The sequence below is a fragment of the Anopheles moucheti genome, chromosome 3, assembly GCF_943734755.1.
Source record: "Anopheles moucheti chromosome 3, idAnoMoucSN_F20_07, whole genome shotgun sequence".
Lineage (NCBI taxonomy): Eukaryota > Metazoa > Arthropoda > Insecta > Diptera > Culicidae > Anopheles > Anopheles moucheti.
In genome coordinates this window covers 76,645,102-76,659,361 of record NC_069141.1, presented here as the reverse complement: position 1 = coordinate 76,659,361, position 14,260 = coordinate 76,645,102, and the positions used below count along the sequence as shown (strand labels likewise).

At 42.0% G+C, this 14,260-nt stretch overlaps 3 protein-coding genes across 4 annotated transcripts; 1 reads left to right on the top strand and 2 right to left on the bottom strand.

Moving 5' to 3' along the window:
- Positions 1 to 28: 28 nt before the first annotated feature.
- LOC128303011 (uncharacterized) lies at positions 29 to 1,500 on the bottom strand. Its single transcript, XM_053039864.1, has 6 exons — positions 1,384 to 1,500; positions 1,186 to 1,312; positions 727 to 1,122; positions 429 to 657; positions 262 to 370; positions 29 to 190 (listed from the first exon to the last, which is right to left on the bottom strand). The coding sequence occupies exons 1-6, from the start codon at positions 1,498 to 1,500 to the stop codon at positions 29 to 31; spliced, it is 1,140 nt and encodes a 379-aa protein (XP_052895824.1).
- A 533-nt stretch (positions 1,501 to 2,033) lies between these two features.
- On the top strand, positions 2,034 to 3,112 carry LOC128305985 (probable 28S ribosomal protein S16, mitochondrial). Its single transcript, XM_053043643.1, has 3 exons — positions 2,034 to 2,188; positions 2,255 to 2,414; positions 2,489 to 3,112. Exons 1-3 carry the CDS (start codon positions 2,072 to 2,074, stop codon positions 2,623 to 2,625), a joined length of 414 nt encoding a protein of 137 aa, XP_052899603.1. The 5' UTR covers positions 2,034 to 2,071; the 3' UTR covers positions 2,626 to 3,112.
- Positions 3,113 to 3,213: 101 nt separating this feature from the next.
- On the bottom strand, positions 3,214 to 13,877 carry LOC128305984 (receptor expression-enhancing protein 5). Of its 2 annotated transcripts, XM_053043640.1 has the most exons (5): positions 13,775 to 13,877; positions 12,930 to 13,084; positions 4,245 to 4,477; positions 4,076 to 4,175; positions 3,214 to 3,983 (listed from the first exon to the last, which is right to left on the bottom strand). In XM_053043640.1, exons 2-5 carry the CDS (start codon positions 13,057 to 13,059, stop codon positions 3,901 to 3,903), a joined length of 546 nt encoding a protein of 181 aa, XP_052899600.1. In that variant the 5' UTR covers positions 13,060 to 13,084; positions 13,775 to 13,877; the 3' UTR covers positions 3,214 to 3,900. The 2 variants fall into 2 exon arrangements, with proteins under 2 accessions (XP_052899600.1, XP_052899602.1); XM_053043642.1 differs by lacking the exons at positions 12,930 to 13,084; positions 13,775 to 13,877 and adding an exon at positions 5,445 to 5,775.
- Positions 13,878 to 14,260: the final 383 nt, after the last annotated feature.

Sequence of the window (14,260 nt, the reverse complement as noted above, 5' to 3'; positions counted from 1 at the left end):
TAGATTAACAAATACGAACTAGTTAAAATCACTGGCTTGGATATATTTGCGCAGAAATCATCAGCTTATCTATGATGGACTTCTGAATGTTGGAATACGATTTATTCCCATCAACATGTATCGTGACACAAGAAAGTTGTTGCTGCAGTGCTTCAAGCATTGGTTGATGATGAATATCGTAGAATTTTAGCTAAAAAGCAAGAAGATACTAGTAATGTCCAATAACTCAATACAGGATCATGAAGAAATGGAAATGATTACCTCGGTTTCGAACATCATTCTTTGCCAACAGTCGTTCATTTGGCCACATTTCCTTTGTGATAATTTCCTACGCCGACATACGGGTTCTTCGGTGTCCATGAACAGGGCACTGCAATTTCGCATTAATTATAATTAAATTGCTTTCAGGACAGTGCTAAAATACTCACATTTTGGGTGATATCAACAGCTGGTACAAATTTTTCACATCATCAGCGTTGTTGGGAAAGTCTACTAATATCCAACCACCTTTAAGACAATCCGGTTGAAGTAGTCGATGTTGTACAATGGATGTTACTAGCTCGGATGTGTGCACATTTTCTAGCGACCCGCAGCTGAGAGCTTTACCGAAGCAATCCCAATTTCGCTCATGTTGTGCAACTAGATCAGATACAGATACTGCAATTTTGAGTAACAATGAATGAAGAGGTTAATCCCCAAAACTCGCAAATTTATACCAAACTGTACCTAAACAAACGTTCAATTTCGTTGCTAGCCATTTCGCCACTCGATGTTTACCACAGCCAGGGCGACCTAGCAGCACAATGCGATGCGCGTGTTTGATAACCGAATGATGTGGTTCCATCAGAAGTAATTTAGTGCGTTCGATGATATGTGTATGCAACTTTTGAATGGGTTTGATATTGGTACCACGCAAAGTCTGATGAAAATAGAAGTGTTTTTTCGCTTCACTCAAATGTTTTCTATCGCCCAGCATGATTATATTTTTATCATGCAAATTAAGATGTTTGAGTCGATCGTTAAGCGTTTTAATAAATGTTTTCGTTTTTAGTGATTCTTCCAAATTGATAACGGGATAGTATCGTTCACTTCGTTGAAATGTGCGGAGAAAGCTTTCGGTATCTGTAAATCAAGTTTGAAAATGATTAATATCAGGAATCATCTTATCTCTTCGAGACGGCTTACCAGCATTATCCGCAAGGCTTACGTACGTATTAATTTGGCAATATTTCTTGGATATGGCGACAATATGTTCGGCAGCATATTCTTCAATGTTGGCTGGGCGGTCCTTTTGCAACATAATCAACAAATCCTAGATGAAAGGAAAATCCATAATGATGGGTGCTTATGTCTACCATTTCACAAATCTTTCCGTATACTCACAAAAATGATTTCAAAGATGTGATGTTTTTCGAAGTACAGCATCAATTCTGTAGAATAGTACGTCAATCGGTACGAGTTACCGGTTTCGTCCAAAAATTTATCAATTAAAATATCCATTTTGCAGAGGAGTGTAACCTAAAAGGCAGCTGAAGGAAAATTATTCTAATGCATACGGTATCAATGCCTCCTCATTTATGAAACATACCTAAACGGCCACTAGTTTTTCCGTCGCCAACAGTCCACTAATGATTGTTTAGCTGCAACTCTTTGCCGGAGATCAGCGTTTTTTATTTCTATCATCAGTTTCTCTTGTTTCTCCAGTATCCGAGAGTTTCGTTTGCTTTCTGTTCGAATTTTGTTGGCAAAATGTTGTTCACCGCGGACGGATTTCATGCTTGCTGGTTAGTTTTCAACTTTTCATTGAAACTACGACAAATGCCCGTTTGAATCACGACAGGCAACGTTCACTAGGATCATTCACGTTGCATGCATTCGAGTGCACGTCAAACGCAAAATTGTCATCCATGCGATTGTATTCATTTCGCTTTCGTAACTACAAATTGCGTCGATGACGCAACGAGCGTGACTGTCATTTCAATGTTGTTTTCCTTGCCGGCACACGGATAGTTTCCAGGATAAAAACAACACGAAAAATTGTGCAAAAAATCCCTAATTCCTCCAAGTAAAAATGTCGCTAGCTCCAGCCAGTGGTACGGGAAGGTTTTGGGCTCGATCGGCGAAAATAATACGCTTTGTTCGTCAAGGATGCACCAACAGACCGTTTTTCCACATCGTGGTAATGGAGGTAAGAGCTAGCGCGCATTTCACTAATCCGCTACAGAACTTCGCTCAACGACAACCATATTTACAGCGCCGCAAAGACCAATATCAACCGGTTATCGAACAAGTGGGCACCTATGATCCGATTCCGAACGAGCATGATGAACAGTTGGTATCGTTTAATTACGAGCGCATTCGACATTGGATTGGTAGTGGAGCGCTCATTTCAAAACCGGTGGCGGAATTGTTAGGTAACAAAACACAGACGCAAACATCGTCGACGTTTAGTTCCAGTCAATGAAACATTCTGTTACTTTTGTTTTAGGAATTGCTGGTTTGCTTCCAGTGCACCCACACACCTACATGACTGCATGGAGAAACAGACAAATGGCTGAAAAGCTGGCACAGATTGAAGCAGTTAAAAATGCAGAACAAACAGAAAACAAGACTACCAGCAGTTGAACATGATTTTGTTCAAAATCTACGTATTATTGCGCCTGTAGACAAATTTGTACCAAACAATTTGTTGGATCTTTCGTGAAGACAACGTGTGGCAACATTTGAATAGTGCGAAGCGTTAAAATTGCACAGTACTTGAACCAGCACTTGAATGGATCCAACTTAGAATTTGACGTTCAAGTCCTCACGTGTCCTCATTCATTAGTAATAAACGAATATTAAAATATTTGAATGTGCTATTCGTATTAGTTCCATCATTAAAAGAAACCAACAGTGGCTCTTGTTTCATAATCCCTGGTTGGACAATCGCAAACGGTTTGTTGAGATAACGTCCGTAACCCGTGAGATACGCTTTCATGTTTCGGGCAACAGAAATTTTCGTCAATTTCATGTTAAGCGTGCCAGATTTCATTTCGGATCTATGTAGAGACCGACTGTTGTGAGAATACAAATTTGCATAGTGAGATATCTCAAAACATCAAAAAATTACTCACGCTTCCACCTTCAATTATCCACGTTACAGCATCAACGATTCACAAAGTATTACTCTTTTGTAATTGTTTGTTAGTTAGTACACAACTAAAAATATCGTACTATTCTCTATCAAGCGACAGAGATCGATTCATATTTGATTCATCAACATCCAACACCTGTAATAACAATAATGCAATCAATAAAAACGTGTTCTTTTTTTGTTGTTTTGCTTGGTGATAAAATTCCATTCTTTTTCATGTTTTCTCTAATTTGCTGTTCATAGCTATTGAACACTTAAAAAATAATTCTTGCAACTCGTCTTTCTGCCTCTCCTTCTCTCTCTACTATCATTTCACTATCAATACACAATAAAGCTGCTGGGCAAGCAAATAGGGGATCGGTTTAAAAGCAAAATTTAAAATTAATTTCACAAATCGTTTTGGGGCCGTTTGTTTGGGTTCGCCTCCGAATTACCAACAGAAACGGGTGTAGCAGAGAATTCAGCTAGGACAATGTTTCGTTCGCGTTATAGTAAATCAAAAACTACAATGTTGGTGGTTTACGATGGCGAATGACTTGTATAATTTTTCGTCTTTCTCAATACCCCAACTACGTCCATTTGCTAACAGTTTTCTTTTGCTAATGCATGTCGCAAAGTTCGATCGTCCGTCATCGAAAGAGGGTTGTGTTAGAAGAGGTCGGGAGGGTCCTTTATATCTATATGTGTTGGTGTGTATTTGCGTGTGTGCTTAGTGTGTGATTGTTGTGTGTGAGTGTTGTTGGGGGTAGTGCAAGATATGCAAGTTAGGTCGATTTGACTTTCGAGATCACTTCTCCAGCCGTCTGCTTCAGCTTGTCCGTAGCGTCGCTGATGAAGTTGTCGGCAACTGCGGGGTAGAAAAGAGAAAAAATGCACAATTAAAACAATGTAAAAACTAAACAACCAACGAACACACGTCCAACAATAAAATGTACGCACCGCTTTCGTATTTCTTGAAGTATGGCTGAATAACCTTATGGTACATGATGGTGGAACCGTTGTTTTCCATCGGAACCATACACCATATGTGGAACAAGCACTGTAATAAAACACGAGAACTATCAGCATGTGTGTTTCGGAACTGGGGGAAATTTTGTATACGGTGTACCTTCAGCAACCAGTAGAACGGGATGATCTGAACCAGGAAGAAGGAAAAGTGCTCAAACACCGAAAGCACCCCAAACGTTACCCAGTACGTTAGCCATTTGGTGTCGTCCTCTTTAGTGCGGGTTTCAATGGCTTTCATCGAGATGTAGGCGGGATAGGCAACTCCAATCACGTTGCAGAGGATCTGTGCTCCATAGCCGAAGGCAAGGTACAGAATAACGACGGCCACGCCACCTAGAGAAAAGGCGAAACGATAACAGAAAGACATCGACATTATATTTTCGTTCCAAACATTGTTCTTTCTACACACGCCATCTTTATTTAATTTTTAAAATGTTATATCGTTATCGAAATGTGTGTTGCGCTAAAGAGTGAAAAATTGGGTCAGTATTTCTAAAAGTTATTGTACACAAACACTTCTCGACTGAAACAGTAATCCCATACTTGAGAGAAGCTCGTATTTCTCATTGCGAAAGCGAATCATTATATTTTAAGATCAATTTTCATCTTCACGTGACAGGGATGATGATATCCAATAGCAGCAGATTCGATTCAACGCAACCAAATCAAGCGTCTCGTTGCGGTTGTGCAATTTCTACGGCTTTATTCAGATCATTGCACCAAGCACGGTCTTGCCCATCCCAAATCGTGACATTTACACACACAAACGATGTAGGAAAACGATGGAAAAATCTCTCACACATCCAGAATTTGTTTTAATTTTCTCGACATTCATGTATGCGCCAAATTTTAAGTATATCCGAAAAATATGCGAATAGTATGCATGCGACATGAGGGCGCACTGCAACAGGATTGGGGATCAATTCGAGCAGCAAACTCATTAGAGACAACACCGGACACGGATCAACGCGTGCGTCCCGATCTAATAAACTCCAATGTCCCGCGGTCGAACGGACCAAACCCCAAACGGTTATAAATAGTACGTCCTGGGTACCCTGGCTGCCCCGTCATATAAAGCATCACATCAAGCGCGTTGAGTGAGTGTTGTCTGCCAGCCCGGACCGGGATATAATGTGGGGCGATGAGTGAGGAAATACGAAGCGAAGTGTGTGACCGGACCGCGCAGAACAAAAAGCAAATCGTTTTATCCTTGATCTTGCTAAATATCTCACACAGCAGCAGGACGGTTGAACTGATTGATGGAAGATCTATCATCTATGACACCGAATTGGTTGATTACCTAGTGCAATGTAGCCCGAGTTATCCTTCTGCGCGCCAGCCTCTGCTCCTTCATCGCGGCGTCCACTTTGGGCTGGCATGTTCACTCGTTTATTCCAACCAACTAACCACTAAATTACCGAGATCTATCGACCCAGTACCGATTCCAAAAGGTGCTTAAACGATATCGCCGCAAATGCCGGGGAGTTTACCGTACTATTCTTTATCTATTTTAGAAGATCACAATTTTTCCTGAGTTGAGGGAAAACATTTAGTACCGAAAAAACCCACTACAACCGTGTATAGAATGCTCCCGATCACTAAATGCTTTCCCGCTCGATCAGTCTTAGAGGTCGCCGTTGAATGCTGGGGGGGCTGGCTTTGTTTTAGGTTTGAACAAGTGATTTTAATTTTACTGACGACATGCGCATGATTACGCTACCACAACCCCCGCTACACATCATACAAACGGTTAGAGCTAAGTACACCGGACCCGGTTCACGAGGTTCTCTTCATGGGGCCGCCGGTTTTTTCCTTGTGTTGCATTTTACTATTCTACGCCACGCTTGACAACACATACCAGAAACAGATACAACCGACAAGAAGGAAACAAGCCGAGCTGGTGGTAACAAACCATCGTCCACACACCAGAAGGAAACGTGTCAAAAGACAAGCATTTGCTGATCATTAAAGCCAGTTGGCGACTGGTGCGCCTTCTTTGCCTAACCAGATTTCAAAGGCAAAAAGATTGGTTTCGCACAGCTGCTCTGCAGTTTGTCAGAAAAAAATTAAACATACCATTATGAGCAGAACCACATTAGCGGTAAGGTGAGCAGGCACTGTTGTAGACACGATTTGGTGGATTCTAATAATACAGTGACCTATGATCATAAGGCAAAATCTGTCTCTTTGCTAGAAAATTATGCCTTTGGGTAAGCTGAGGGAACTTAACGAAGATCTGCTCATGATCTGCTAACGATAATTGTTGTAATGGAAGAAGATATACAGAATTATAGACGAGAAGGTCGTCTTCGAGGACGTTATTCAAATATAGCAACCGTCAAGGATAAGAAGATCATTTGAACAAGATCACTAATGAGCAAGGGGATGGAGGACATTATAATAAAGTCTCATTCAATGTCTATACTTTGGTAGGAATTTGTAGCTCTACATTTGAAGACTAGCTTCCACACAGACTCGACCTTCTTCAGGATCACCACATGACTGGGATTAAAATTGTACTTTATTAAAGGCAAATATTAGTTATTTGAGCCCTGATGGCTTCATTCGTCTCTTACTCCATTTGTTTATAAACCTTTTAGACAGACTGGCGGTATATGTGCAATTTCTTCAGCATATTAGGTTTTATCGCAACAATAGGCTAAAGTTGTGTTCCTCGAACTGAGTATTGGAAACAGGGAGTCAAGTCAAATCGTTCTAACTTTTCGACAATCACATACAGACATTTTAGAACTCTTGGTGCGAGTGTTGCATTGACACGACTCTTCGTACCTTCGAAAACATTAACCAACATGTGATGAGTCGACCCATCGGATAACTCAAGTGTTCCTACTATCGTTCGAATGGCATTGTTTCGTTTTCCCGGCGCCATTACATGTACTTCGTCATTCATATGAATCTTTAATGAAGAGTCATTCAAATCAAGAATCGACTCTCAAAAAAATCATGAATTCCATGGGGTTGTTGGGGGACATTCCCGACTCTTAGAGGATTCATAAATCTTTAAAATAGAGATTCAGATTCATTCAGATTCACGATTCAGAATCAGATTCATCCAACACTGGACACGGCCTACATGGGGTAGTCCATAACCAAATGGACACCTGTTTTTTTTTAATTTATCTCAAATCCGTAATAGATAGATAAAATCAATGTTAAAATATCTTGATTGAAATTCCATCTTACATCTTTCCATAATAGTTTTCTCATTCCGAGCATTATTTATTGCAACCTCAGCGGTTCCCATCAGGAAGGAATATTCATGAAGAAAGCTTTTAATTTATTCCTTTCGTGCCACATCTACATATGAAACACGGTTGGAAAGCCTTTCACTGAGTTTGTTTGTTGAATAAAAATACCACCACAGTACATTTTGTTTCTCTAGTTACAACCCAACACACATGATGCCGCGTTGGAAGAGGGAAAATATTACCCTTCTCCACCGCACGGCAGCGAGGATCAGATGTTGTGTGCTTTGGATTCGATACAGCTCTACAAGTTTAATTTTATTAACGCCCGAATGATTTTCGACGTCCTACAGTGCGACGAAACGGACCGAAGCCCTGTTTTACATCAGTAACGATCTATCTACTAATTAGCAAAAACTTTGCTACACACTGCTCAGCTGTACTGTATGGTAGAGTATTTGTTTAATAAAAATTACCCTTATGCGCTTAAAAATTAATCCTGATTTATATACACACACACACCTTCGTCAGCATACGTGTGTGTGTGTCGACGGAAGATCATTGAGTGCAACGCGGATCACCCAACGATCCGCGTCCAAGCAGGAATGTAAGCGTCTCCTATTTTCATTCGGCAAAAGGCCGCTTTTTCTTTTCATTACCCATCACAGCACCAGCGACAGAGCATTTGGCATTATAATCGAGGCATATGCACTGAGAAACAGTAACACGCCTAAAAATAGCGCTCCTCATAAATCACTGCCGAATGAATGGCCGGTAAATTATGCACCGCGTTCGGCGAAAATTTTCGGGGGTTTCTTTTTGTTTGCAGAACGGCGCACACCGAGAATTGATGAAAAAGACCTCACATCTGCATTTTTTTTATCAAAAGCTTATACACCTAATACAACAGCACCCGCAGCAATCTACTATTATCTAATAATGGCTTGCACACTTGAACTTGAAATTCACAGACAGACCCTCCTCTCCTCGCCGTATTAATCACGCGCACCACACGTCCGATCGTTCCGTGATCCGAAAGCAACAAAAGATGCATCGCCAAGCGCATAGGGCTCTAAAGGTTCATTAAGAAGCCACTCATCCCACAGCTGATTAAGACTGTGCCCTATCAACGCCACACTACTTTGCTACGCCCCATGCGACCCCATCTTGCTCATTATCAATTGCAGTGCACTTTGGCGATAAGCGATCATGAATCGAGTGGTACTACTGTTTGCCTTCGAACGCTGCATCGGACACAACATTTCACTTTTAATTGGACGCGCACAACACAGGCGCCACACCACCACACATAGCTCACACTCAAGGCGGAAACACGGTTAAATGCTCCAGTTCTTTTCCTTTTAGTTGTGCCATTTTTTTGGGGTTGTGATTTATATAAGTTAAAGTTTATTTTTCATGTTACGTGGCTATCGGCGGGGTGGAAAGTTTTCATTTTTGTTTTGTTTGTTCATCTTTGAGACGTTCGTTTGGAAAGTGATTCCTATACGGTGCAATGCGCTTGAAATGGAAAAAAGATTGTTTTACGCCCGGTACGATGGTTAGTTACCGAAGCGTACAAATTGGGTCGCGTTTCATTCACTGTTTGGCAAGATGTTTCAAAAACTTTCATTTAAATTCCAGATTCGTAATAGGAAATGGTGTGTGAAGAGCTGCTTAACTCAGGTTGCAGATAACAAAACGATGATAACATACACAGTAACACCGGACCGAATTTGATAAATTCCCTCCAGTTTTGCTCGTGTTACTCTGTCTCACTTTGTAAAATCTTGACACACTTTGCGACACTACAGATCGTCTAATTCCCGCACTGTAACGTGGCCAATTGATCGGTTATCCAACGGAATAGTTTTCCCCGCGTGTTTGAGCACAATTTTTGATAAACTAAACCTTAGATTGGCAACTGTTTGCGTTCACGGCATAAAATCAACAAAGAACCTCTGCCGTCAATCCGTATCGGTCAGATGCCCCCGTTACACAGAGCCCCGCACGAAGCCACGTTTACACACACGGTGAAGCATGTTTGGTTGGGGACGGGTTGATTCACTCTGCGCATTTGGGCTCCAGCTATTAGCTCTGCGAACGAATTCTTGCTGGCGTTCTAGCGCGATCCACGATCGACTGGGGGGTGAGGAGCCTGTGGCTGCTAGCGGTAATTACAGTCGGTTCCATGGACAAAAAACCAAACCGGTCCGGTATCAGCGCACAACGGAATGGCCGAGAGGATCACTGACTGCCGCGTGCCTTTTGCTAGCCACGGACACTACACACATCAACAAACATAACCTCGAAGCTAAGGGAGTTTGCGTGTTGGCCGCCCTGTGAATCGTGCTGGGTTTATCAATATAGATGATATTTTATCAACAACCAATACACAAATGTTTCTTCAAAGAATGAAAGTGATATTGTTAAAACAGTAAATTCCTTTCCTTCACAATCGATTGATGGGGAAGAAACAAAATTAAAGTTTCTTTGATAAAATTCGGGAATTATATGGTCATATTTCCAAAGTAGAATACACCCTAGGGTATAGGAGGATGTAGCACAGTATCTCCGTACGATTGAGACCCTCAATTGTAGTACCCTGAAGTAAAGATTACGCACACAAATGCTTCCAAGACTGGGGAACGATCATTTTATTCACGCGATCACAAGCAACGTTCATTGTTTAGCGAGCTTTGTGTCGCATTGTTTTGCCCCGAGGTGGGTAAAATGTTTCCCAGCTACGTCACTGTTTTCCGTAGCTAGCTTGCGAAAAGTTCCAAGCTATACGTACGCACCGAGCGAATGCATCTGTACACACATACACCATCGGTTTCAGCGACCCGCCTTGTTGTCAAGTGCAAACGCGGCATAATTCAGGAACCACCCTCGAGGCCTAAAAGTGAGCTTGAAAAGTGAAAAAGGCAATAAGGAGAATAAGAATTTTACAGCACAGCTATAACTGAAATTGATTCAGCTTCCCTGTGACGGCTTTGTCGGTGGTAAACCAGATCGATTGATCGATTTGGCATACACACGATGTGTATCGTCGTCACCATCGTCTCGTTGGCACAACGGATTTAGCTATGTGCTTATCAAGGTTATTTCCTATCGGTGAGTTGGCTCCGCACCACGTCACAGGCCCAGGCGGAAAGCGTGAGTAGCATACAGCAACGGAGCAAAAATGGAGTGCCTATACTGTGCGGTATCACCGGCAAGCCGATCGCAGTTAATTACGCTGATGACTAACATGAGACGCACACCTTGTACCAGTTGTGTATCGCGATTAAAACCGGAGCAAAAAAAGCAATTCCTAAAACGGCATTTAGGACCGAATGTGTGTTTTATGCATCACTAAAACGGGGAAAACAAAGACGATCGGAACGGCGCCATTGGAAGCTTCATTAGCAAAGGTCAAAAGGGTTGGAAAACCTTCAATTAAAATATTATTTAACACGGCCATTGCGTTCGGAACCATTGCACGGCTTAAATTTAATTAAACAACTAACAACAAAAGCATTTTGTTTGGAGAGAACTTGATTATTGGTATTTAGCAACATGTTTAGATTCTAAAGGAACTCGTGATGTAAGTACAATTATAATAAAATTTGCGGCAAAGTCTGCCTCTCTAGTATTCATAAGGCCGTAATGTTATACAGGGCTTCCAAGCCTTTGGTGAAACCGATCGATTCTAAGTGCCTACAGACGGTAACGATAGGTAGACAGCCAGCCAGCATAGTGACGCCAGACAGCAAGTCGCCTCTATTCGCATTTAAAAATGTATCAACTTTGGATGGTGTATTATTGCTACTAACTAGTACTACTGCTCATTCTGGTATTCTCTGATCTTGCATTAAATGTCTCTATACAATGCAAGTTCATATAGCACTCTTTAAATACTTTGCAGTTCTTACGCAGCAGATGCATTGTTCTATTACTCATTGACGTGTCATCAGAATGCAAATTTTAACTAAGCACCCTAATGGTGACTACTGGCAATAAAAGCCAATTATTGACGAATACTTCTTTGAACAACGATAGCATTATCATGCACATTTCAGTCTAAAGACATCCCACAAAACTTGTCTACGCCCCTGACACGAATGACAGCATCCCACAATCACAAGAACACATCATTAACAAGATTAAGCAGGTTTTTGCTGTAACGCAGGGTAGGAACCATGACATGGGCAAATTGAACGATTAGGTACAACGATGTTATGAAATACGGTTGCTTTCAATCCCTCTAGCCTCTTAACAGGGAACAAGAATTTGGTTGAACGGTGTGTACCTTCAACGACAGTAAAAGCACCAGGAGTGGTTCGCGCAAGGTTCTAGAAGATTACCCTTATCGTTGAATTACCCCCGAAAGATTAGATAATGAGGAAAGTTTGCAGCGCGAGATCCGTCTCTAACGGAAATGCAACACTGCTCAGTCAAGTTGGAACATTGGTATTCATATTCTACACATTAATGAAACGAAATCACAATGTCAAGGACGAAACGTGTAGCATGGTCAAGTGCAAGTATTCTTCTTCTTTTTGATAAGCTTAACAGTTGTACAGGTCGTGCTGACATGGTCAGACTACAAATACGACTCCAGGAAAGTCGATTCAAGACTGCTCTTCCCAATCTCGGACTGCATCTGCTCCCGGGCTGATTTTGTGGCTACTTTAAGCTGTTAGTATCGATCAATTCAACATTTTTGAAACGATCTAGAAAAAGAGCATGATTTGCACCGTTGCATACAAAAAAAAATCTCGTAGAATAGCTTAAACACCTTTACACGACCGTGCGCATTTTGTGAAGTGTGTGCGACAAAAAAGCCATTAATATAATTTGCACGCGGAGTGAGCACCGTTTTTTTTTTTTGTATGGCATCTACCCGTTGTTGATTGTCCATCCGTCTGTACCGTCATTCGCATATACGTACGGAATGATGATAGCAGAACATGGATGCATGTGAGCGGCGGTACACAGAGACAATTTTCATCGGTTGTGTAACACACAATCCGGATGTATGCACCCCTTATGGTAGCCGTGTGTGTGACGATAATAATAATGATTATAAAGTCAAACAGGTACTGCTCCTAGACACAATACACCACCGCTACAGAGGCGGTGATGCGTTGTTGCTTCTGTTACTGCTACCGATCGATCCCCACACGATGTGAGCATCTGGATTGATTATTCTATTTCTATCATATCAAACAGCATTAGGGTGGTGCGATGATTTAAGTGGATGAATCTCTTCGCTTTGCCATGTGCGTGCCCCGTTGCTACTAGTGCTGCATCTCGTACCCCGGAAAAATGCCATGTTAAACACTTTTGTTTTCCGGTAAACCGGTGTTCAACTAGCACACAGTGTGCTGGCTCGCGTCCTAAAAATATCTTCAGAAATTCTGCTCCACCTCAAGGTACGTCATCCGGGCGACGGGCGACCGACGCACCCGCCCGTTTTGCCATTTGTGGGACGGGTTTTTAGCTTGCGGTGAGTACCCCGGTCACGGAGAGGGATTTACCCCGATGGGGAGGGATTTTTTTCGACGAGAATTCGCTTCATTACTACCACTACTTACCCAGAAATATGTATAGCCGGGGGACGTTCGTTTTCTCCTCGGCGAGCTTGAAGAACTGCGTCCATGGTTTCGACTCATCCTTCAGTGATGTCTCGATCGATCCTCGGATTTCTTCCACTTTGCTTGCCATGGTGAATATTTATGTGCTTTTCTTACTGCATTCGAGAAGGTCCGGCGGTGCGCGGTGGCCGTTTGTGAGGCACGAATTTCCCGCAAAGATGATGTAATGACATTTATTGTCAATTTTTCCCCAACGTATCGTATCGGATTCGAAGCACCGGCGAATTAACGTTGTCATCGTAACACCGATACCGGGGCAATGGGATGTTGATAGATACATACGAAAATGGGAAAAGAAAGCAACAAAAAAGGACGTTACTGGAGAGCGTCAGTGAGTGAAAAAGAATGTGTAAAATATAAATTAAGACCCCTTTCGATATGGCGTCACATAGACTCCATATGCAAGGAATGCATGTTCGAAGCACATTATGCGACAAAAATGCTACATGGTAGCATGTAAACGGATCAAACGTTTTTTAAATCTTTAAATAGCCAGTATCCATTCCATAATTTAAAAATGCATCCCACACTCCCAAATGCAACACCGCCAATGGGACGTGGCTGCGCGGCTAGGCATTATACAATGGAACCACAGCAACGCTCCTTCAAGGACACGGCTTGACAAGACGTTAACACTGACGCATCGCGCCGCAAAGGACTCGCAGCGCGTAAATAACTAAATTTAGACTGCCAGGAACGCACTCTAGCCAGGGATTGGTGAACATTACAACGTCAAGTAACAATAGGATGCACCGTAAGGTAATTCGTTGGATAAATTTACGCACTTGAGAAATTTCCCGCCGGCAAGACTGACACCGTTTCACTACTGGCGCGCACACGAGAAAATGCGACCGCAACGGGATGGATTGATTCACGAAAATGGCGAATTTGTTGCCGATGTTGACAGCCGCACACATTTGACAGCGGCGCTTCGTTTCGGGTTGGGCCATACCGGGATGGGATACAGTTTGGTTCACTCGGAACAATTCTCTCGCTATGGAATGGTGAAGAAAATTATCGATATTGGCAGACAACTATATTATAAAATTATTCGTTTCAGTTAAATTGAGCAATTTCAAACATGAGCATATCAAAATGGGTTCTTGAGGGACGGTTTATAGCCGTTTGGAATCAATCTGTCAAATGGCACACGGCCTTTGATTGTCACATTGGGAAAAACGGACGCAGCCTATTTTTTCAAGTTGGCGGTATTTGAGTGCAGTTTTTAACTACATTCGTAATTTATATGCCGTAATATTTCTAATGATAAA